Genomic DNA, 23,030 nt, shown 5'->3' with positions numbered 1-23,030 from the left:
AATACCACCATCAAACTGCGTCTGACATTTTACATAGCCAGAAGCAGCAGATGCTTGAATAGCACAATTTGCAAAAATAAAATCTGCATTTCTAATAGCTAACACTGAATAAAGGCAAATATAGTACACACAAGATCGTACGACACGTCAGAGTAATACCACACGCAAAAAAGCAATGGAGCAAGGAAACAAGGTTGCGTAGCTGTGCACTGAAAATCTGCTTTTTTATGTTTTGCTCCTAAAATAAACAATGCAATATCCAGGACAAGGGTGAAAATCAGCTGTGCAGTAGTTCTTCATAGAAAGCATCAAATACAGGCAGGATTTTAAGCTCTGATAACAAGTCGAGATCCATCATTTTTTTATGATCATTGCAAATTTTCAGTAGTGTCAGTAAGCCTGCAACACTGAAGAAGTAAATATCATAAACACTTCATCCTTTCTTTGTCTACAAGGTTTTCTAGCAGATCTAGAGTGCACAGGCTGCAATCGCAACAAAATGGAAAACAAAAAACTGAAAAAAGGGAGAAAGAAAATAAGAAAAAAAAAAAAAGCTAGTCTGGATGGAGTGACTTGTCCAGAATTTCACTGGGGTTTGATCAACGTCAGGAGGAAGCCAGAAAACCCAGAGTCAGACAGCTGGGGGCAGGCATCTTGGCAAGAATAACAGGTTGAGGGGAGGGGGTGAGAGCAGGTGTGGTTGAAAACTAAAGGAGGTGGGGAGATGAGAGAGATATGAGGGGGGGGGGGGCAATTTTGTAGACGGGGAATGTGTGTGAATAGAGGTCAATTTGAAAAGATGCACAGTTTGTATGTAAAGGTGAAACCAACATCTCTGCTGCATGGTTTTAACTTCGCCCTCGTTGTGGAACACGTCGTTTCAATCAGCTGATCAAAATCAAACCATTTAACTGTTAATAATAAAGATCAACAGCTGAAGTTTCTGTCCACAAATCCATGCTGCCGCTCTGAACTGGGACTTTTTGGGGCTCAGCGACCTACACTGGTAATGCATTAAACATTGTATTATGGCAGCATGGACATGGCTAGAAAGCCAAGTGTTCATGTTGGCGTCATTAAAGACAGATCAGATCAAGGCTACTGGTAGGTGACAGGAATGCACCCTGTTTCTCCTGCATGCTGTAATAAAACAATAAAAGGATTTGTAATGATCTAAAAATACTCACATGGAAAAGGATAACAGGCTCATATTTAAGCAGCTGCTCTTAAAACCAGCACGCGCTGATGTGTCATTATTATTAGATTAAACTGTTAATTTATTTTGGATTTAAAAAAAAAAAAAAAAAAAAAAAGCCTTTGCATAGTGTGTCACGACAGAGCTGCAGGAGGGGGGGAGTGTTATTTAGAAGAATGCTGAGACAGGTCTGCGTACCAGAAATTTCACTGACTGAGTCCACGGTGTGAGTGCTGATAGGAGGAGGCATGTTTACCTTAACCAAGGTGGGTGAATAAATAAATAAATAAAAATAACACACTGCATGTTGGAAAGTAAAATGTGTTGACAATACTTCCACCGTGTGGTTAAATACATCATGAAAATTAACATAGTTGGATGTCACAGCTCAACATGCATGCTAAAGCAGTGACTGTCAGTCATTAATGCAGCTTTCAGGTGCCTTTTTTTTGTTTTTAACTCTCCCAGCCAGCCATTATCTTTTCTCCTGATCTTACATTTCCCCAAAAGGTGAAACAGGCCTCTGACGTTGAGGCTGGTCAGTCTGGTTCATCTTACCTGCAACCCGTTCGTCTGACTCTCGGTTGCCGTCATCTGAGTAACGTGCGAAGTCCAGAGAGTCCAAGGTGCTAATGCTGCCTGCTCGATCTGAACAGAGACACAGAGGAGAGATTTAGACAAGGGTACAATCACATATGGTAATTATGTGATTTGACAGATGATCCCACAATTCACAGAGCTTAAAAAACAAAAAAAAAAAACACGTCACAGTGCATCAGTGGGATGTGTTCGATGAGGGCTAACTGCAACACAGATTCAGACAAGCCTGTAAATCTTTCAACAATCTGAAGTGAAACTTAAGTAAAGTTTCCTTTAGCTTTATAAACTGAGATATTTTTACTTTATGAACAACATAAATCAGTGATGGTGAAAGCTAACCCTGTCATGAAGTGCTCATTTAGCTGAACTTAATGAAAACACCCATTCCACATGAGTATAAAAGTAGCAGAAGCATTATTACCTCAATAACAAAATGAAGCTGATAAGTAAGCATACTCATGCTCACATTTCACTGAGAAAGGCTTCTCTGGTAGGTTTGTCAGTGTTATTAGCTTTCTTCCTTTCCACAGCAGTGCATGTGTGAGATTGGCCTATTTGCTTTCTGATATCCAGAACCAGGAGAAGGTCAGGCAAAATATGGCCTTTTTTTGGCCTAAAAGCCAGGCTTAGCAGACCTCACGAGCACAGAATGCGTGAGCAATGAAGAGAAGATGAAAAGACAGAAAAAAAAAGGAGGCTAATCTGTAAACCTGACTATGATTAAATAAATAGCGTTTACAAAGTAAAAGGATGGTGAAACTATGATGCCAATATGATCATACAAGAACTGACAGAAATGATTTCTTTTGTACTTAAAATACTTTTTACAACAAACTTCAAGACATGTGAAAATAACAAGACTGGATTTGTTCATTGTATGTGTGTGCGTGTTTATCACATGTATAACCATGCAGATTGACCCAGGACACACACCCTCTGGGTCCTGTGACCGAGAGCAATGCAGCGCTGGATGTGTGTCATTGCTCTGTTATGCTGGTTTCAACTGGGTTTTCCTGTGAAGACCAGGATTTCTGCTGTGAGTGGCTACTGTTTGCATGTGTGTATGGGGAAAAGAATGCAGTTCTAGTGTGCACGGATGCCTTTTATTCATGCATGGTTGACCTTTTATCCTGTATAGACACAAAGACCCTGAATAAATCCTGCTTTAGCCAGTAGAAAGAGACAGTGACAGAGGGATAGAGTAAATACATCATTTAGTACTTGACCAAAAACAATGTTTAAAAAAGAATGGGTAGAAATAAAAGAAACCAGAGAGAATGGACTATCAGAAGCAAGCCAGCAACCTCATTTAATTTAATTGAGGGATATTTTGGCAGGACTTACCCAGATCTAGAATGTGGTTATTATGAAGATGAGACACTGGCCAGCAAATTATAAAGACCGCAGAGACATGACCACAAATCTGTATGCACATTTTGGTCTCAAAATCACACTTTGTAAATGGATTTAGAAGGAAAATTACACCACTGAACCTATGTAGATAGAAGAAATACATCTGAATGGTTTGTTGTCACAGCAACAGTTTTGATGGAAAACGTTTTGGTACTTTGAATCTATTTAGTTGTGCAAATAACAGTCAAACCCTAGTACACAGTTATAATCCACGCTGAGATTGTGACCTAAGATGCTTGCACATAGACACCGGCATAACCCTGCACAAAACCACCTGCATGTGGAGACACACAAGTAAACACACATACTTCTGAAGGGCAGAGAAATATTAACAGCCAGCCAGTTGGAGCCAGCTCAAACGACATGGAGGCTTGCCAATACTCCAACTATGCCATCAATCACCGTCTCACACAATACCAAACCCCCCCTAACTTACTGCCCCGAGACAGACAAAAGGATGGAAAGACCAGAGAGAGCTTATGTGCTACTAAATGGTGAGGGTATGTTAATCATTAAAAACCAAAATTTATTGTAATTGTTTTTGATCAGACTCCCTCTATAGGTCAGTCAAAGCAGCCGATTAGGTTTCTGTTCCCTTTTCAAAAGAAACAGGGAGAGCTTGGTCACATCTTTACAAATTAGTATTAATATCACTGCTGTTTGGATATTTAATAACAGGGCTGCTTTGCACTTTTTAATGACGTTTGACTGAGAATCGTTGCATTTATATGATAAAATCAGAAATACAAGTGTGACAAAATGATCAAGAAAATGTCTAGAATGAAGCAAGCAACGCTGAATGAATGCAGGAGCGTCTTTCCTCCTCTGTGTATCTGTCTTTGTGTGTAAAGTCGAGACAAAGACAAAGATTTCAACAATTTTTACAAAATTAAAAACTTTTTAAAAAAAAAAAGGTTTCTGTTCAAAGTCAAGATGGGAAGTCATCAGCCCCAAATGTCTATAAGTGAGGTAAAATATCTGCATTCTCTCTCAGTAAGGACAGGGGAATGCATTACAATTTAGTCATAAGCTCCATATCTGATTTTACACTCATAGAAATTATTGTTACTTGACTCAACAACAAGGTTACTGGAGAATGTAGGTCTATGCAAAACAACTTAGATTAGATAAATACCATATTACTGTGCATTCTATGTTACAAAAAATGACACTATCTTGTGTTGCATTGTCTATCAAGCACATATTTTATACATCCCCAGCCCTTCCTGATAAAAATATTCTTCTCACTCATTGCCAGGCTAATCAGGGACAAAACAAAAATATCAATAAATCCACAATCTTTCCAAAGTCAGTGAGTTGTTGTTACATAATATTTATTTCAATGTTAAACATAGCATCTCAAATATAGAACTTAAGTGAGTATCTAGTGGTTTTATTAACTTATATAACATATTATATGCCTACAACAACTAAAAAGTATTCAGTTTCTTTGCAAAGGCTTTTCACAAAGCTATACTATACATTTTCATGCAACAATTAACATGACTGCTCTAAAATCTGTCACTTGAACTTGAACTACCTGACAGGCCAATGATGGGGCAAGGGAGTATCACTCATACCTCCTCGCTGCATATTAGAGATGTGGTGGAAGATGTCTTGGTGTCTCATGAGGCTGCAGATGCAGCACGCTGTCAATGCCATTAACTGCTTATAGCTCACAGGCACAGGTTGTGTAATCATAGTGATCTCATCAAGTACATGCCTGGCAGGTCACCTGATGACTTCTGTTATTCTGTATAAGATGATACATAGATCTCAATAAGGCATTGTTTAACCCAGATATAGATAAAGGCAAAGTTGAACCAAGCAATTTGCTATTAAATAATCCACAAGTTCTTGGTGCATCCTTTTAAAAGCTGAGTATTTGTGTGCTGTCACATAGTCTAGTCACATGTTAAAGCTACAACATGGATCTTTTCAACGCCATTTGACTGTCTCTCTCTGTAAAAACAAAACAAAACACACAGATCATTCCCTCGATAACGACTACTTAGATATGCCTGACTGTTGTGTTGCAACTGGGGAGTCCATCAAACAAGAAAAAGATCATTCCAGTGATCACATGATATCCTGGCTATCAGATTAATCTGCAGAGGAAATATGACAAAGCCTTGGGCGATGCATTTCTTTCATGTCTACTTATCATTTGTTTCAGGGTTTTCATTTTCTGTGTAAGACAGATTTTACATTTCAGTTTCTTGCAACTGCCAGACCTAAAAAAAAATCTGCAACCCTTATTTTTAGTTTATATTCACTGGCTCTGAGATGTACAATGCTGGAAATGCTACAGGTCTAAAATAATTAGAGTAGCAGTGCCACTACTATGACATTAAGCAATTCCCAATCCCAAGACTGGATTTTATCTGGAAGTCCAAACAAATACAGTTTGAAATTTATGATGAAAAAATAAAACTAACAACTAAAAACTTTTTCTCAGACAACCAATGGATAGATTTGAGACATAATAAATGCATTTTCACATCTTAATTTGGAATTACAGTCGAGGAGGCAAATTACACTCACCTGAGTGGCACGGCACTTTATCGTCAAGTTTCACAGATCATTAGAAAACAGGTGATGGTGGAAAAAAATATGTTTAAAAAAGAAAAAAAAAACAACAACTTTTTCCTGCCTGCATTTCCCAAACTAAATCACATTTAAAATTACTACAATAAAGAATTATAACAAGTCCTTTCTATTATTCAAAAAGTACAAATGGTCCATTCATATGGTTCATAACAGTAAAAAAATGTATTATTACTAAGTAATTATACCTAATGTTGTATTGTTTTATGAGTGTATATGTTTCCCAATTTAGCATACTTTGCTTTAGTGGGCTAACAATTCAGATGAAAAGAAACATGGTGCATTACATTGTAGGTGTAAGTTCAATGGGGCCAAAGTCTGAAATGGGACCACTAAGTTAGTCTTGTCACTCATATTCCCTTCAATCAAGGGACCCTACACCCAGTCAAAGCAAATGTGGAGTTTGAGCTACCATCTGAGCTCTAAGCAGTCTTTATTTGTGGCTTGGGCTGTAACTATGGTAACTATTTGCATACTATGTGTGTTATGAGCCTATTTCCAGAGAGCATACTGGTAAAAAATACACGAGGACGCTTTCAAAAAGCGATGGTCTAACTTTCAAATGCAAAATAGCCTTTTTTGGTATCTAAATTATTACAGTAAATGAATAATTTCATTAGTGGGAGTAGGTGCATTAAGTCTTTTACTGTTTTTTGCAGCTGATCCTCACCTCTGACCTCGCTGTGGCCTGAGTACAAGGGCTGTTTCCCACAGGGATCAAATGCCCTGGTTGTACCCGCTACAGGTTTGTCACGATATGACGCATCCGTCCACTTTAAGCAAGCTTATCACGTTTTAAGATATTTCCTTGGGCTTTATGCTGTTTACAAAGACATCTGACCCTTAAAACCCGTTTGATGACTGCGGCCCTCGAGCGGTGTAGCAGGAGCGGCAAGATGATACTTCAAGATCAATTGCCTTCCAAAAACCGCGTTTCAAGCTAACTTTAGCTTGCTAGGTTGGCTTTGTGTAATGAAACATTAAATATAGAGCATGCGAACTGCTGCGAATAGCATCGGGAGGAGCTAATGTTACTTACTCAGTGGTCCTCCAGGTCCAAGTACCTGGTCTTTGGCAGGTGGAGTGCCGCTCTGTCGCTCGAAGTTGCCAGGGTTGGAGAAATAATCCCTCAGCCGCGGAAGCTCCCTACCGGCTTCCAGCAGTTCGGAGTGAAACTCCAGTGCTGTTAAAATGTACTGATCTCGTAATAGCTGAGCAGCGATAACATCCGTAGATACCCGTGTCTCGGCGGTGCCTGCCATGGAGGAGGTGGCCGCGGCCGACACCGAGATGCCCTCACCACTGGGGCTCGTCCGGTTGCTAGACAGCAGGAGCGTCGGAGGTTCGACGTCTGCAGGCGGGGAGAACGGGTTGCCTGGCGGTGGCCCTGGTGCCCCTTCACTAGGGCTTCTCTCTGTGTCAACTGTTTCATTAGGCCGCCTTTCCGCTTCTTCTTCAGAATCACTGAGATTAAAAGGGTTGACCGACGCCATTTTTCCACTATAAAGATTTTCTTTCTTTTTTTTTTTTTTTTTTTTTTAGCAATCTAAGCTAGCTAAGCAAATCAGACTCGCTTCTTCCTGAATGGATAGAGGTGTAGGTGGCTTTTTGCAAGGGAAAGAAATGCGGAACGATGATTGGCCAAATTAGACGTACGTAATTCTAAAGCCCGCCTATTTTACAGGATAACCGGAAATAATTGGATATGACAGAGGTAACTGGGCAGGGCACGTTGGAGAGTTGACAGCTTATGCTAGTTCATATATTGTAAAAAATAATTATAATAATTGTGTAAATAGTTAAACTGTACTGTAATGGAAGAACAAAATTATTTATTTTTGCAACATTTTAAGACAAAACCAACTAAAAGAAAAAAACGTGGTTCAACTACACTACCCATAATTCAGCTGCAAAGCAAATGCGTCAACAATCAACGTCGGAATCACAACAAGGAAGAGAATGCTCGTGGTGCCTGTATTTCTTGCAGTAATCTCATTAGAAAGAGCGGCAGTAGGTTTTGTAAAAGGAACTACTTATAGATTAGTTTGATCTAGTTTTGGAATGCAGGGCCTCGATCTTCCCGGTTCTCTGGGCATATAATTAGTCATCTACGAAGGTTGAACTGAAGACAAATCCGTGTAGTCTGACAAATGAATGAATGGCCAAAATATGGAATAATGGTTTATAGCTTGGTTCGCCCATTCCTTCTTGAAGAAGACAGCATCTGCTGTTTAATGCAAGGGGTCCATTGATGAGATATACAGGTAAGGCTTTGAAAAAAAAAGTTTAATGAAGTAGTTGATTGTTTTTCAACATTTTGATAGTATGCTGGTAGAGATTCCAGCTAAGTTAAGTGTGACATTAGTTTTTGGACATTGGCTAATGACATATGGTGAACGGATTAGACCTGCCCTTAAGCAGCCTTTTCATGGCCAATGCTTTTGTTTAACTTGTTCTACACTAATGCTGTTGTTGTTTAATGTAACTTTTAAATCTGTTTTATTTAACTTTTAAATCCTGAATGGAAAGCCAGACTGTATTTCTGTCAGTTCTTTGTTTCCATATGTTATTTAATTCTGTCTTTTTTTTTCTTTCAGTCTTTTTCATTTACCTCTAGACAAAATCTCCATTCCTCTTTCTCAACTATCTTCATAGTTGTTGTTGTCACTCAAAATGAGGATGATCACCTTTTTTATGGTTGGACTGACAGTCCATGTAGTCTTCTTCCTGTCCATTTTTGACATCTACTTCACCTCTCCCTTGGTCCATGGGATGACACCACAGAGCACACAGATTTCTCCCCCTGCTACCAGACTGGTGCTGGTGGTGGCAGATGGCCTCAGAGCCGACAGTCTCTTCACTCTGCTCCCCAACGGCTCATCTAGGACTCCATACCTGAGGTCAGGAACAGATTTTAGTTAGTGATCTCTCATGTGGAGTGTTTGTGGGCTTATTTATTCTGTAATTGGAACAGTATGTTTTACAGTTTTTAGCATCAAAAGTGGGATTGTTTTTCTGCTCTGTGTATCATTAGCAACAAGCATGAGCATATATTTGTTTGTGTCCTTACATCAGGAGTGTTATAGAAAAGACTGGTACCTGGGGTGTGTCACACACACGTGTGCCCACTGAGTCCCGGCCCGGTCATGTTGCCCTTATCGCAGGCTTCTATGAGGACGTTAGTGCAGTTGCTAAAGGTGATTCTTTGACAACAACAAGCCAGAAGTTTTTTTATTTATATTTTATTTCTGTCTGCTTCAGAATATCATTGTATGATGTATCTTTTTGTACTTAGAGTTGACTGTGTTTGTGCATATTTTCAGGCTGGAAGGAGAACCCTGTGGAGTTTGATTCAGTGTTTAATGAGAGCAGATACACCTGGTGCTGGGGAAGCCCTGATATCTTGCCCATGTTTGCTAAAGGTGCTCGCCCTCACACCTTCATGAAGCTCACATATACAAACACTAATGCAGTTCTTGCAAAAAGCAAAATGTTACAGATGATGTCTATAAAAAATACAAATTTCAGCTAATCATAAAGCATGTGCTATGATTTATCATCACATCATTTGTACTATTATCTTTTCTTTAATTTCCAGATGTTTGGATAGTAAAAGCATTAAATTATTTAATGAAAATTTAGTTTAATTCCCTGGTTTGAATTCTTGTAGGTGCCAGTGGAGACCATGTGTACACCCACACATACCCAGCTGTGGAGGAGGACTTTGCCTCCACAGATGCCTCCAGGCTGGACAGCTGGGTTTTCACTCAAGTCAAAGTACGGTGGTGGAAATACCAAAAATAAATCTAGCTACTGCCATTGATCTTTTCATAATAATTAATTAGATTTCCAAAATCAGTTTATAAAAAGAACTGGCTGATGTAAAACACAGATGGACTTTATACTCACACAGTTCATGCTCTGAGTGTGAAGCCATTTTTATTCATTTCATAAGCCTGTAGCCTTGTTTTCATATTATTAAGAAACAGAAGATTTGCATGAAGATTTGCACAATTATTTTAAAAAGACATCAAACAGCCTTTTCTCTTTGTAACAGTCCTTTTTTAAGTCAGCGAAGACGAACTCCACCCTGAAGACCAGTCTGCTCGAGGATAAGAATGTCTTCTTCCTACATCTGCTTGGCATTGACACTAATGGACATGCTCACAGACCAATGTCACAGTCAGTTCCTTTCTTTGAGTTTTTCTTGAACTCAGATTCCTCCAAATCTGCACTGACCAATGAATACTGTACTTTGTTTTTTTGCAGGGAATACCTAGACAATATTCATCTGGTGGACATGGGTGTAGCTGAGATCGTGTCTGTTGTTGAGGAGTTTTTTGGTCATGATGGCAGAACAGCATATGTGTTTACCTCTGATCACGGCATGACAAACTGGGGTAAGATTTAGTGGTGGAATAATTACAGAGTATATTAAACTGCTATATTTTCCTTTTTTTAAAAACTTGTATACATGTGCTTAAAGGCTCCCACGGAGCAGGCCACCCTTCTGAGACACTCACCCCTTTAGTGGTGTGGGGAGCTGGAGTTAATAACGCCCAGAGAGTGACAGAACCTCAACCATACGAGGATGGATACCTGAAAGGTACTCTGAATCGCTTATATTTACTTTATCCTCTAGTTTTAACACCACATGTTTTGCTGAGTTTCTATTTTTTTCCCCCACATATTTCCTGCTGTTTCTCTCAGATTGGAAATTGGAGCACATTCGCAGAGTTGATGTCAGCCAGGTAAAGGTCACAAAAAAAAGACACTTTGGGGGAATTTGGCTGTCATGAGTTAATCAGTTTTAATCTTATGCTCTCCTGTTGTTTCTCCAGGCAGATATTGCTCCACTCATGGCTTCCCTCATTGGTTTGCCCATCCCTGTAAACTCAGTTGTAAGTCAGTGGATAAACGGCAGACAGAGAAATAATCTAGTTATTTTTATTTATAACCACTCGCTGCAGTACCAGAAATGCCAAAACCGACTTTTTGAAAGCACATTTAAGTCACTGCAAAAACAGTTGAACAGATTTTATGTGTAATAAAATATTTTCTAACAATCACAATCCAAACTCTGAGTTGTTGTGAAAATCTAAATGTTTTCTATGTGTCTGTTCAGGGTGTGTTGCCGCTCCTCTACCTAAACAACAGCGACCACTTCAAGGCAGAGAGCATGTACACAAATGCTATTCAAGTACTGGAGCAGTTCCAGGTATCACAGCAGACATTTTTGTTATACATAAGCTGGTGTGTTGATGTGGAATGACTCCAAACAAGAGAATTAAAGCTTAGTTTAATCTGTTTGGGACATTTGCTTGGTAACTCTTTGACTTTCTGCATGATGTGACATATTTGTGATGCTGTTATTAAGCACAGTAATTCATATATATCTGTGTTTTTATTAGATGAAAATGAAGCAGAAAAAGGAAACTACTTTGTCTTTTCTCTTTACACCATACCAGTAAGTACAATAAAAGTAATTTTACTTTGAATTTGTGAGAGATCAGTTAAGAGTTCTTAAGAATGTTTATTAATGCAAATTAAATAGGGTAATTTTTCAGCTTTTATGGTTGTATTTGTGTCAAGGCAAAGATTTCGCCCTTATGTTGTCAATATCTTTCACACTCCGTCTGTATTTCTTTCTTTTTCCTTTTTTCAGACACTTGACTGAGTCAAAACAAGCAGAATTCATCCATAAGGCACAAATACTGATTCAGCTAGAGAAGTTCAATGAGGCTGTAAGTATAAAGGAAAAGTTTAAGTTTGATCACAATACAATATTAGACTGATTTGATGTTTGCCAACAACACAAATTTTCCCATGATACTTTTTTCAAATTGAGTTCAGGAGCCAGCGATCAATAAGAGGCAAAGTCACATGCTGATTTAACACAAATACTTCCATTCAGGTTAAACCACAAAAAGCTACTGAAAAAAGTATTATTTTATTCCTGAGCCCAAACGTTTAAATGCAAAAATAAAAAAGCGCTTTAAAATCATCAGTAAAAAAAGAAACTAAAAGAAAAGTTGTTTCTACATAAGACTATTTTTTATGTTTTAATGCACCATACTGTTGTTTTACTGACTGCTGACTGATACAAACACACCATATAACACTAGAGCTGCATTGTTGAAATAAAAACCATTAGACTGATTTTACATGTTTTTTTTTTTTGGCCTTTTTTTAAATTTTTTTTTTATTTGTAATAAATGTTCCTTTTCACTATAGAATATTTACTAAAACACTCCCACTGATGTAGCCTGATCTGTATCCTGTCAGATTTCCCTGTGCCAGTCTCTGATAGCTTTGTCTCTGGAAGGACTGGTCTACTACCACACCTATGACCGCTTCTTTCTGGGCTGCAGCGTGGTTCTTGGATTTGTTGGCTGGACCTCATATGTCATCTTAATCATACTGAGAACTCACGCCAGCCTCAACAGACACCCTAATCTCACCAAACAGGTTGGGCTGCTGATGTTTAATCTTTGCATATTCACTTTATATTGCCTCTAAAACTGGTTCATGAAACTTGAAAGACTTGTTAAGTTGGTATTCATCTTCTGTGTGTGCAGATTCCCAGTCATAATTTAGCAAGGCTATGTTTATGTGTGGCAGTGGTGATTGCAGCGTTCCTGCTCATCCAAAGAAGCCCTCTTACTTACTATGTTTACTGCCTGCTGCCTGTCCCGGTGTGGTACTCTGTATTTAAAGAGTGAGTAACATACAAGTGGAAAAAAAAATCTTACTTTTCAAGTAACACACATGAGGAGTGAATGAATAATGGATTCAGCGTAAAGTGCTTTGAGTGCCTTGAAAAGCACTATATAAATCTATTGTTGTTTTATCCACAAATATACATCATTATTTCTATCAATTATTTAGATTCCTATTTGAAGTTCTTTGAGAGTGATGTTGTAGTCAGATAGGATTTCCAACATACTTGCAAACACCATATAATTGAATTAAAAAAGCAGATGCCATTTACATTGACATATAACCCAGGACATATAACTCCTGGGTTATATGTCAAACCCAGGAGTAGAAAAGCAATAATAACGCTCTTTGAATGAGTATTTCTGTCTGTTTTTCTCCTCTTTGAAAGGAATAGCATACTTCTTTTTCTCTTCGTTTTCATAGTAGAAAACATATCTTCTCTATGGTCCCTGTTTGTAGATCTGGAGCTCTTACAGATTTGATCCAGTCAGCCCCCTCCCTGCCACTGTGGAAATGTTTGGGCTACTTTTTGCTGGTGGCATGTGGGATCGAGCTGCTGGTAGGTGTTTCTGAATCAATTATTTCTGCTTGTGTGCAGATAAATGTACGGCTCTTTGTTACTAAAAAATAAACCAAGTAAGTAAATAATATTAGTCTGATCACATAGTTTTATCTTACAGTATATTAGGGTTTATGGGAGATGGCTGCATCTTCAGTGATTGTTTTACCTCTGCTGCCCCCAGGTGGCGAGTTTCTTTCATCGTGCCATGCTGACTGTAGGCCTGGCTGTCCTCTCCCTGTGGCCCCTCCTGTTGGGACTTTTTGGCAAGGCAAAGGTAACTTAATGTCAAATAATGTTGCTGGAGTGAAATTTAACCAGGTAAGTAATGTCATTCTTAATTTACATAACTTTTTTTCCTCCAATGTGGGATGTAAAAAAAGTCCCTACCAGGAAGTTTGCTACGGGGTTTTCCATGAAGAAGAGGAATACACACACTGTGGAAAATGTTCCAATTTAAAGTACAATATTATACTTTCATTAGAACTACACTCCATCACTGAAACTATTCTTAGATTTCCTAATCAGGTGGTTTCATTTAAGGTATGGATTCAATTTTCAGAATCCTCTACAGATAAAATATAAGACCTTTAAACATGGAACTTTGCAAAGAAACTTCCAGACCTCCAAAACCTGAGGTGAAGCATCCGGTTCTGTTAGAGTTGAGCTAATGTTCCTGAAGTTTTTGTTTAAAGCAAATGAATCTGAAGTTGGAGTACTATCCCAGCATTAGAAGATTTTCATCTCATCATCATGAAACCTACAATGGATCATCAGCTGATTTCACATCTAATTCAATTTTATTAGAATAACTCAATATTTAAAAAATAAAATATGCCATGATTTTATAACTGATAAGTGATTTATAAAATCTACATCATGATTCAGTTAATCCATTAATGTTTTTATTAATAAATTAAACTGAGTGTGACTTGTATATGTATTGAGACATTTCACCATCCAAACTTTAAAAGAACAACCAAACATCATCTAGTTTTACAAATTTTCTCTCTACATCCACAATTATTTGACAAAAGTTTGCTTCCTTGCAGTCAGCTTAGATATCTGCCTTTGAGTCCTACTCCCATACGTTGCTGCGGCCCTGAGGGGAACACGATTGTTTTCTGAGGCCCGGTCCCAAGCCCGGATAAATGCACCGGGCTGCGTCAAAATGAGCCATCCGGTGTAAAGCGTGTCCCAATTCACGCCGTGGCGACCCCTTCAGAGGGACAAGGAGAAAGGGGATCAACATTTACAAATGGGGAATAATTCATGTAAATGTTTATCTAAATATACAAGATTAGAGCCAAACAGTAATTTTCATTCCAGTCCTGGGCAGGTTGATGGACTTAAAACAGTACAATACCAAGACATCATACATAGACTACATTCATTCATTCATTCATTATCCTAACCGCTTAGTCCGATTAGGGGTCAGGGGGAAGCTGGAGCCCATCCCAGCAGTCTTTGGGTGAAAGGCAGGGTACACCCTGGACAGCTCGCAGTCCATCGCAGGACACAGACAATATGCTATATCATAATCAAAGGACAAAAGGTCAGTCAATCTGTTTTACCTAAAACTCAGTTACCATCTTAAAATGTTCTACTGGATACTCACACATTAATCCTATTGTGTTAATGTCTGTGTATCTGAGCCTCTATTCCCCGTTTTTAAATCGCGGCTCAAGTGGTAGAGCCGCTTGTCTTGTGACCTGACCTTGTGACCTTTATGTATTTTAATGTGTGTTTGTGTGAAGATTTTAAGATGAAAACTCATGAAAAGAGCCATGTTTTTGGGTAGGTGTGATGTAAACCGTTTCTGCATTGCTGCAGTCGGTGAGAGCTTGCTGACTAAGAAACAGCTTCGTGCAGTATAGCTGCTATGTGTGAAGCGCTCATTGAGTTGAACAGATGCTCAATTTTGTTGGATTGTGATCATTGCCGCTGACAGTTATATTTATCTTTGTTCCTGTGTAGTTTCGCTCACTCAGCTGGTTTCTGGGCTGTCTGTGTTTGGCTGCCTTTCCCCTGATGCCAGTTGTGGGTAGAGAGCCTAACCTACACCTGGTGTGAGTGCTTCCTTCATTTCTTCCCATTTCTCAGAATGTTTAGCACAATGTCTCGAATAATACTCAGAAATCACACTTAGGTCAGGTCAGTTACACTGAAATAGTTTACTTCGACATACTAAAGAAAATGTCTTCAGCAGTGCTGACGTGACATCTGACGTGACTGATGGGGGAATAAAAAAAACATATTTCTGGTCTCAGTTGAAAGATGTTGCAATCAAAATGAAAGCCACCCATAGATGGCAAACTACATAAATATCTGCATATTTCCTCTTTTACTAACACATAATGGTCTTGCTAGAGAGGTTAGAAGAAGATAAGTCTTTCATAAGTTGTTTATTTCCAGCAGAAGCTTCACACAGCATACATGTGTTTGCATGAAGCTGACACATATCATCCTGGGATGTTTGTGTACTCAGTACTTGTGCAGGTCTGCTCACTCTCTTCACCTCTGCCTGTTTCCTGTGGTCATCACATCGGAGGACACCTCTGCACTTCAGCGACAGGCAGCAGTTTTTCATTCAGGTAGCTACGATGCACTTTGCATAGGTGCTTGTTGGGTTTCGTCACTGAGTTTAGTAAATCATTTCCATCAACCGCAACAGATGCTCCACGTGGGTGTGTGCGCGTACGTGCCATCCCTAACACACTCCAGCTTGCAGCAGAAACAGGGCCTGCCACTTCCTAATCAGATCATCAGCTGGATTTCATTAGGTAGGAGGGTTGGAAGCAAGCACGAGATGCTGCCGGTGTTCAACACTGCAGAAATTCCAGATACATGCAGGTTTTTATGGACTGACCCGAAATAAAAAGACGTGTGTTCAAACTTCTGTTATCTTCTCCCAGCATCTTCTATATTTGTTCCTTTGCTGAGCTCTACGCGTCTTTTCCATCGACTCCTCAGCATATTTTTGTCTCTCACGTCCACATACCTGCTGCTCAGCACTGGGTGAGACATAAAACACATCAACACTTCAAATTAGATGTTGTATGGAGAGTTATCATTCCAGCAAAATGCATTGAATATCTTTAATATCTGCTTGCTTCTTACTAGGTCAGAGGCGTTGTTCCCCCCAGTGTTATCTTGGTTAATGTTTGTGTGGATCAACATTGAACAGGAGGCATTGCTCGCTCAAGGTGTCTCTGGCAGGCAAGAGGTAGATGTTTACCTCAACCTCATCACATCTGTTTCAGATTTACAGGGGCTACTTTTTTCTTTTTTCTTTTTTTTTTTTTTAACTTTTTTTTTAGAAGTATAGATATAGAATTAATTTAAAGATTATTTTATTTGTTTTTAAATCTTTAAATGGTCTGGCCCCTCCTTCCCTCTCTGAGCTTCTCCATCCCCACACTCCTGCTCAGTGCCTCAGGTCAGCTGACCTGCTGCTCCTGGACGTACTGAGGTCCAAACGGAAGCTCAGAGGGGAACGAAGCTTTTTCCTAAACTGTGGAATGAGCTCCCCCTCCACATTAGACAAGCTTCCTCACTGTTCATTTTTAAAACTTATCTGAAGACCCATTTTTATTCCTTGGCTTTTAACCCAGTGTGAATATGCTTCTGGTCAGTGTGCTATATTTTGGTTTTAATTTGGGTTTTATTTGGTTTTATTTATTTCTTCATTTTGTTTTATAATTTTATTTAATTTTTTATTCCTTATATGACCTATTGTTTTATTTATTTATCTAGTCATTTTAGGCTGATGTACAGCACGTTGTCCCAACTTTGGTCGCTTTAAAGAGCTTTATAAATAAAGTTGAGTTGAAAACAGTTAAAGTCATGGACCTGAGATGCTTAACCTTAACTGTATAAAATAACACCTCTTTTATTCAGGATACTTCTCTAAAGGCAGATTTGCACAGGTCATCTTGAGAAAACATGTTTCTAGTTTAAGTTTACATTTTTTTCCCTGCTCACCTCTTTAATACACTGAGGGTGATAATTTAATTTATAAAGCACTTTTAAATCCAGTACGAGCAGAAAAAAGTGCTGCGCAAACAAAACTTAAATAATCCAAGAACCCCATAAAAACAGTGAAGCACGGTGGGTTAAATGAGTCAAATAAATGGAAACAAACGGTTAAAGCTCTTTAAGCTTTCTGAAGTCTAAATAGATCTTCTATAAACAGACAAGTTGAGCAGCGAGTACAAAGACAGATCAACTCTGTTTCTGTATTTGCATCTTGGAACATCTGATTGGTCGAAATTCTTTAACTTGAATATGATGAAAGATTTAGCTTGAAAGGCTGAAGTCAGATCAACACAAAATAAAACCATAACCCTTTGATGTGCAGTGGACGCCTAGTTGCATTCTGTTTTCTAGTATTTTCATAAATGTGGACGGTATAGTTGCAAATTTGCCACTTCAGTGGACATTAGGAGAGTCACCCAACACCACGCTGCCACTCACTGAAGAATAAACTAATTTAGTATCAAATTTCATATACATGAACATTTAGTTTACTTCTGTGATAAACAGGACAAGATTATACTGCTCACTTTTTTAAAGAATATTTCTGCTATATAAATATGACAATATATTAGTTTATAAGTTTTTCTATAGAATGAATAAACTATGTAAAAAGTCAAATACTATTAAAGACAAAGGAAAGAGTCTCTGTACATGTCAGAGTAAAATATTGCATGTAAAAAAAAAAAAGTGGCATTCAGGATTAACATGAATCCATTAACAAACAGCAAGTCAGTGGATTGAAACCGACACTGACATTAAATAAAAACACTTTTCCCTCTCATAACACTGAAATCTACAAGACTGTGTGTTCAAATAGTTTAATCTCAGTCTTGTTTTTATTGAGATTAAACAAGTTTAGATCAGCAGTCCGTTACATGCGAGCAGAAAGTTTAGTTTTTATTTTTTGGTGACATGTAGAGTTTGGTCAAAGTCAACAAAGACCACCTGCACATTGAGGGGGGGCTGGACCAAGAATGGAGCCTTGAAGAGCTCCACACATGACAAAAAAAGAGAAAAATATTTGTGTGGACATAAGAAGCTCACACACTCATGTCAACCCCCTGTGTGAACGACCCAGCTCTTCATGATGTAGACTGATCTGTGTTTGCTTTGTAGACATATTGTCTTCGTGTTTTTTCTTGCAGTTGTCCACTATTGATTTCTCATCAAACATTGATATCAGCAAGATCCGACAACTAAAGCTGGATGACATCAGAAGAGCATATTTTTTTGTATCCTTTTTCATTAGCATTTCCAACAGTGATTTTGATGAAAACACACACACAGACACACACGTACAAAACGTTTCTTGTTGCCTCTGCTCTTTTTTTCTTGACAAAATTTTCTTTAGGTATTTTTTATAATAACAGCTTTCTTTGGCACTGGAAACATTGCATCTATTAATAGGTATATATTTTTGTGCTGTTAATGACGGTAAAATTACAAGTGGTTTTTTAGCCAGGTTTGCATGATGTGTCATTTTTCAGGTTCTTCGCACTGCATTATTTGTATACAGGAAGGAAACAAGTTCCCTGTGAAGACAGCACTGACTAGACCCTGACTTATTTGCATCATTTAGATAAACTACTGTGTTGCATTCTATATGTCTTTATATTTCTTTGGGGGTGGGGGGGGGCTTTAGGCAGTTTTAATATATGTATTAATCCAAAATACCCTTCAGTTGAGATATAAAGAGAGAGGTTGGGCTTTGTGTACATTCACTTACTCTGCTTCTTTCTCCTGGTGTTTAGCTTTGACCCGGCCTCTGTTTACTGTTTTCTCACGGTTTTCAACCCCTTTATCATGGGAGGGCTTATGATGTGGAAGGTACTGTTTGTTGAGTACGTTCTTTCTACATTACATGCTTGATTTCCAGGGCAGAGTTGCTGTCTTGCAGACTGGTTCAACATATACAGACGACTTAATGTGTTTTAATCTCTCTGTTTTGCTAGCATATGTGCATTCTCAGCAGCACATTTCACCTCCTGGATCTTTTTTTTTTTTTTTAAATGAAAAGCTAAGGTTTCTGATCTATTATTACCTAAAGGTGTTTTAGAACTTGCAGAAATGTCTATGCCATCACTTTTTTCCCTAGAATTATTCATGTATTCCTAAGTTTCCACTTGTTGTTTTTGTTCCTTTAGGTTATCATTCCATTCATCATAGTTATGTGTACATTTGAGACCATCCAAGTTGCAACTCAGCTCTCGTCAAGAAGGTAAACTTTTCCTGCTTCACCTAAAATAAGACAGCAGTGCAAGTTTAATCAGCCCTTTGGATCATTTTATTACACCCATAACAATACCCATATTTATTTTTCTTTTATCATTCTTTTGCAGTTTGTTCCTTATTGTTCTGGTTATCTCTGATGTGATGGCTCTGGTAAGGCCCGTTTTGCCAGATTGAAAGGTTTTGACCAGCAAATGCAACCATCTTTTTTTCTCCTTTCCTTTTCATACAATTTTGAACTAACCCCTCCTTCTCTTCAGCATTTTTTCTTCATGGTGCAGGACTATGGCAGCTGGTTGGACATTGGTACAAGGTAGGTTAACTAGAAAACTGGTTTTGTAAGTATTAATTAATAACAAATTAATACCCTGACTTATTTATAGACCTTCCCACCCCCCTCTCTCCTTGCATTGTTCTCCATCAGATCTGCTAGATTTACATTTACACTTAGACATGTTTCATTTGATTTCTGTATTTATTTTTGCTCTTTTGCAGCATCAGCCACTATGTGATAGTGATGTCAATGACGATCTTTCTGATGCTGCTCAGTGTGGTCACACACATGCTCACATCACAAAGACTCTTCCTGTGGAGGAAACCCAAAATGCACTTTCCCTAAATGAACATGTGTTTATGTTTTCAGGTGGCTGGTTATAAGTATTTACTATTTATCTCTTTTTTTTTTTTTTTTTTTTAAATAAGTTGTTTTGTGTTTCATGCGTATGACAAATTATGCACTGCTTTTTTAACAGCAGCCCAGGTCTGCTGTCTTTGGATAGAGGGTTTTTATATGTATTTATATAACTTCAGAAACAAAGTTTTCATTAATCATTGCCCAATGTGACCCATTGAAACTTTAATGTTTGACCATGAATTAAACTTTTGCTAAGAGTGGAGATATGTGATCTAATGAATGATAACTTCTTTAACTCTTAAAGTGTGCAACACTGTTTCCTGTTAAAAGTACCTGCTTGTTAACTGGAACAGAAAAGGGGACGTTGATTTGACTTATTGTTGGTATGTATTTGTTAATAAAAAATGTAGAAGGGAAAGGAAATCATGTGTCTTTACCAATGGGGTGATTTTAGTATTGCTGTGCGATAGAAAAAGCAAATTCCAGCCACATTTTTGCATTTAGCAGCATCTTGGCCTCCTTCTTATGCGTTCAGAAAAGGAGGTTGTGTGCGAGTCTGCTGAAGGCATAGCTAGTTTGGCAAACAGTAGGAAATTTGCTCAGGATAAGTTTCAAGGAGTCCTGATATTGCCTATATGTCAAGTGTGGGATGCATCTGGGAAAAATAGCTAATTTTGTGCAAAAAGTGCATTAAAGAAATCATAATTTATCAAGTATGGTGGGAAAATACATGCTAAAACAGCTTTTTTAGAGGAAATCGTTGAGTTACTGGGATGTTGAGGTTTGAGGTTCCTTTGCAGCTTTAGTGACTGGACGACTTGCATTTTTTTTACATAAGTGAATTCTGCATCATACCAAAGAGAGCTTGATGACAAAATGAGGCCATTCCTCAGAAAGTCAAAATTAGCATAGAAGTCAACCTGCAGAAAAAATGCCCAGTAAACTTATGCCATACACACACTGGCTTAAATGAACAAATTCTAGCCATCCCAGCTGCGGGTAAACAAGAGTGCACTCATTAAAGGACTAACACAGAGATGGACAACCAAACACACTTATTACTAGCTAGACTTTAAAGACACAAGTTAACTTACAAGCATGTTCTTAGACTATTAGAGGAAATCGTAATACCTGGCAAGAACCCATACATGCACAAACTACACAGGGAGGCTCCAGCAACGCAGTGCAGTCCAAAATACAGAAAAGCACTGATTAATATAGACTTGAAAGAATACGAATCTGCAGTGGCAGGCTACTTCTACACAGTATGTCTGTTCTCAGAGATGTGTTGCATCAACATCACATGGTGTCAGTTTTGTGGTCAGAGTAAATGCAATGTCTTCTTTTCTACTTTGTGTCGATGTGTTTAATGCACTGAAGTGTTAAACTACTGAAGCAGTCTTGTTAAAAGTATTCAAATGAACATATAGAACATCATGCTGATTTCCTTCCCTTGTTTTTGCATGTCATATCCTGTGAAGGGATGACATGCTGTACATTCTAACCCCGACCACTTACTATGCCTTTCCTAATGGTAGAAGAGGAATTCAGTGTATTCACACACATTACCTTGCAAACATGTTGCCATTAGAGGATGCAGGATAGATCTTATGCATTCATTCTGATTGGATTAGTTATGGATCGAGCCCTCTGTCAACACCACAGCTCTAACCACAACATTTCACACACATCTCTTTAGAATTTCCAAATACTAGACCATGATGGGTAAAATCTCACGACTAGAAAGTTATGCTTATATGAACTACTAACTTAGGTCAGTATTTTTTCTTTTTTTACTTAGAAGATTTTTTCTATTGTGCAGTCACTGTTATGTCATAACCCTGTTTACCCTGAATGTAATGTCATAGCAAACATGTCAAGACTATTTATTAAATTAATCATTTGACTTGATGTAAAATTATATATAACATTAATTTAGTTTGAATTGAATATTGCACTAAGCAAATTTTTCAAGAAGTATAAGAAAACGGTGTGTGTAGTAGTAGCAACCAGAAGGAGGAAGCTTCCAGCTCTGTGGTTATGCTAATGTGTGTGTGTGTGTCCGTGTGTGTTTGTATGTGTATGTAGTTGTCTGTTGTTTCTGGCAAAGCACTCCCACAGAGACAGACAGACGTAGACAGACAGAAGGTATGCAAAAGGGGACGGTGGTTTCTGACACAGTCTATTTTCACATCTTCAGCTTCCACCTGCTGCTGCTACAAAGACAACTTTTCTTCTTTTTTACTTTAGACATTCCCTCATGCCAACAGCCTGAACATTTTATTGCTCTGATGGCATTAAAGTAGTGCAGCGTGGAGACATTTAAGAGCAGTAGGCTAACAGATCTTCTTTGAGAGAAACGGTGAGTAAAGATCAAGTTTAAGCTATTTACCTCATTCATTTCACATCAGTCTGATAGCTGAGGTGCATGCCTGTTTCTTAACACGGCTACCATAGTTCAAACTGGTGCTTTGTCTAACATATCCATGCACAGCATTTCAATTTATCTCTCCATCCATATCTAACTAATAGACAGATATATGTATGATTGTTTCTTGTCAGATTGTCATTGTAGTATTTTAGTAATAAAGCAACAAGATGCTCGTTGATTCTTTGCCAACAGATTATTGGAAGCAGTGTCTAAGAGTGTTATCTGAAAAATACCCATGTTTGCTCTTTCATTCAAAGCTATAATTATAAAAGAGTCAATTCCTTGGTCAGATGAAATTTGGCTGAGATGCCACTGGAAGAAACACTACACTATATTTCTCTCCATAAGGATGGACTGTAAAGATGTCAGTCTTGCTAATGGAATGTCTGCTAAGTTTGGTGCATAGACTTACTACTGTTGGACATGTATCTGTAATATTAACAACAATAGAAAAAAACTGAGCAAATATCAATGTACATATTTTCTTTTTCTGTTTTGCATTTTGTATTTCTCTTTCTTTTTTTCTTCTCTGTAACTCTGTTACACATTTACCTTCCTCTTTTTTTGTTCTCTGCCACTTGCGTCAGTTTCTCCATCCTCCCTT

The 23,030-nt window shown here is 38.2% G+C and overlaps 2 protein-coding genes across 4 annotated transcripts in view; one reads left to right on the top strand and one right to left on the bottom strand.

Moving 5' to 3' along the window:
• relch (RAB11 binding and LisH domain, coiled-coil and HEAT repeat containing) overlaps positions 1-7,338 on the bottom strand; it is a 32,311-nt gene extending 24,973 nt beyond the window's left edge. For all 3 annotated transcript variants that reach the window (XM_079260095.1, XM_079260096.1, XM_079260097.1), the window contains exons 1-2: positions 6,855-7,338; positions 1,754-1,843 (exon numbers count right to left, since the gene is read on the bottom strand). In XM_079260095.1, the coding sequence (XP_079116221.1) occupies positions 1,754-1,843; positions 6,855-7,308 (544 nt within the window). In that variant the 5' untranslated portion in view covers positions 7,309-7,338. The remainder of the gene's footprint in view (positions 1-1,753; positions 1,844-6,854) is intronic.
• Positions 7,339-7,976: 638 nt separating this feature from the next.
• Positions 7,977-20,152, top strand: pign (phosphatidylinositol glycan anchor biosynthesis, class N). Its single transcript, XM_079259851.1, has 29 exons — positions 7,977-8,079; positions 8,413-8,715; positions 8,891-9,012; positions 9,139-9,237; positions 9,486-9,592; positions 9,873-9,997; positions 10,085-10,215; positions 10,302-10,421; positions 10,526-10,566; positions 10,657-10,716; positions 10,941-11,033; positions 11,227-11,282; positions 11,481-11,559; positions 12,101-12,283; positions 12,394-12,533; positions 12,995-13,094; positions 13,279-13,371; positions 15,072-15,163; positions 15,583-15,688; positions 15,769-15,877; positions 16,010-16,112; positions 16,218-16,320; positions 18,278-18,364; positions 18,484-18,539; positions 18,884-18,959; positions 19,277-19,350; positions 19,472-19,514; positions 19,622-19,674; positions 19,857-20,152. The coding sequence occupies exons 2-29, from the start codon at positions 8,489-8,491 to the stop codon at positions 19,978-19,980; spliced, it is 2,802 nt and encodes a 933-aa protein (XP_079115977.1). The 5' UTR covers positions 7,977-8,079; positions 8,413-8,488; the 3' UTR covers positions 19,981-20,152.
• The last annotated feature ends 2,878 nt before the right edge of the window (positions 20,153-23,030 follow it).

Source organism: Telmatherina bonti (genome assembly GCF_933228915.1).
Source record: "Telmatherina bonti genome assembly, chromosome: 20".
Taxonomy (NCBI): Eukaryota; Metazoa; Chordata; class Actinopteri; order Atheriniformes; family Telmatherinidae; genus Telmatherina; species Telmatherina bonti.
Note: the sequence above shows the minus strand (reverse complement) of the source record. Positions and strands in the feature narration are given on the sequence as shown.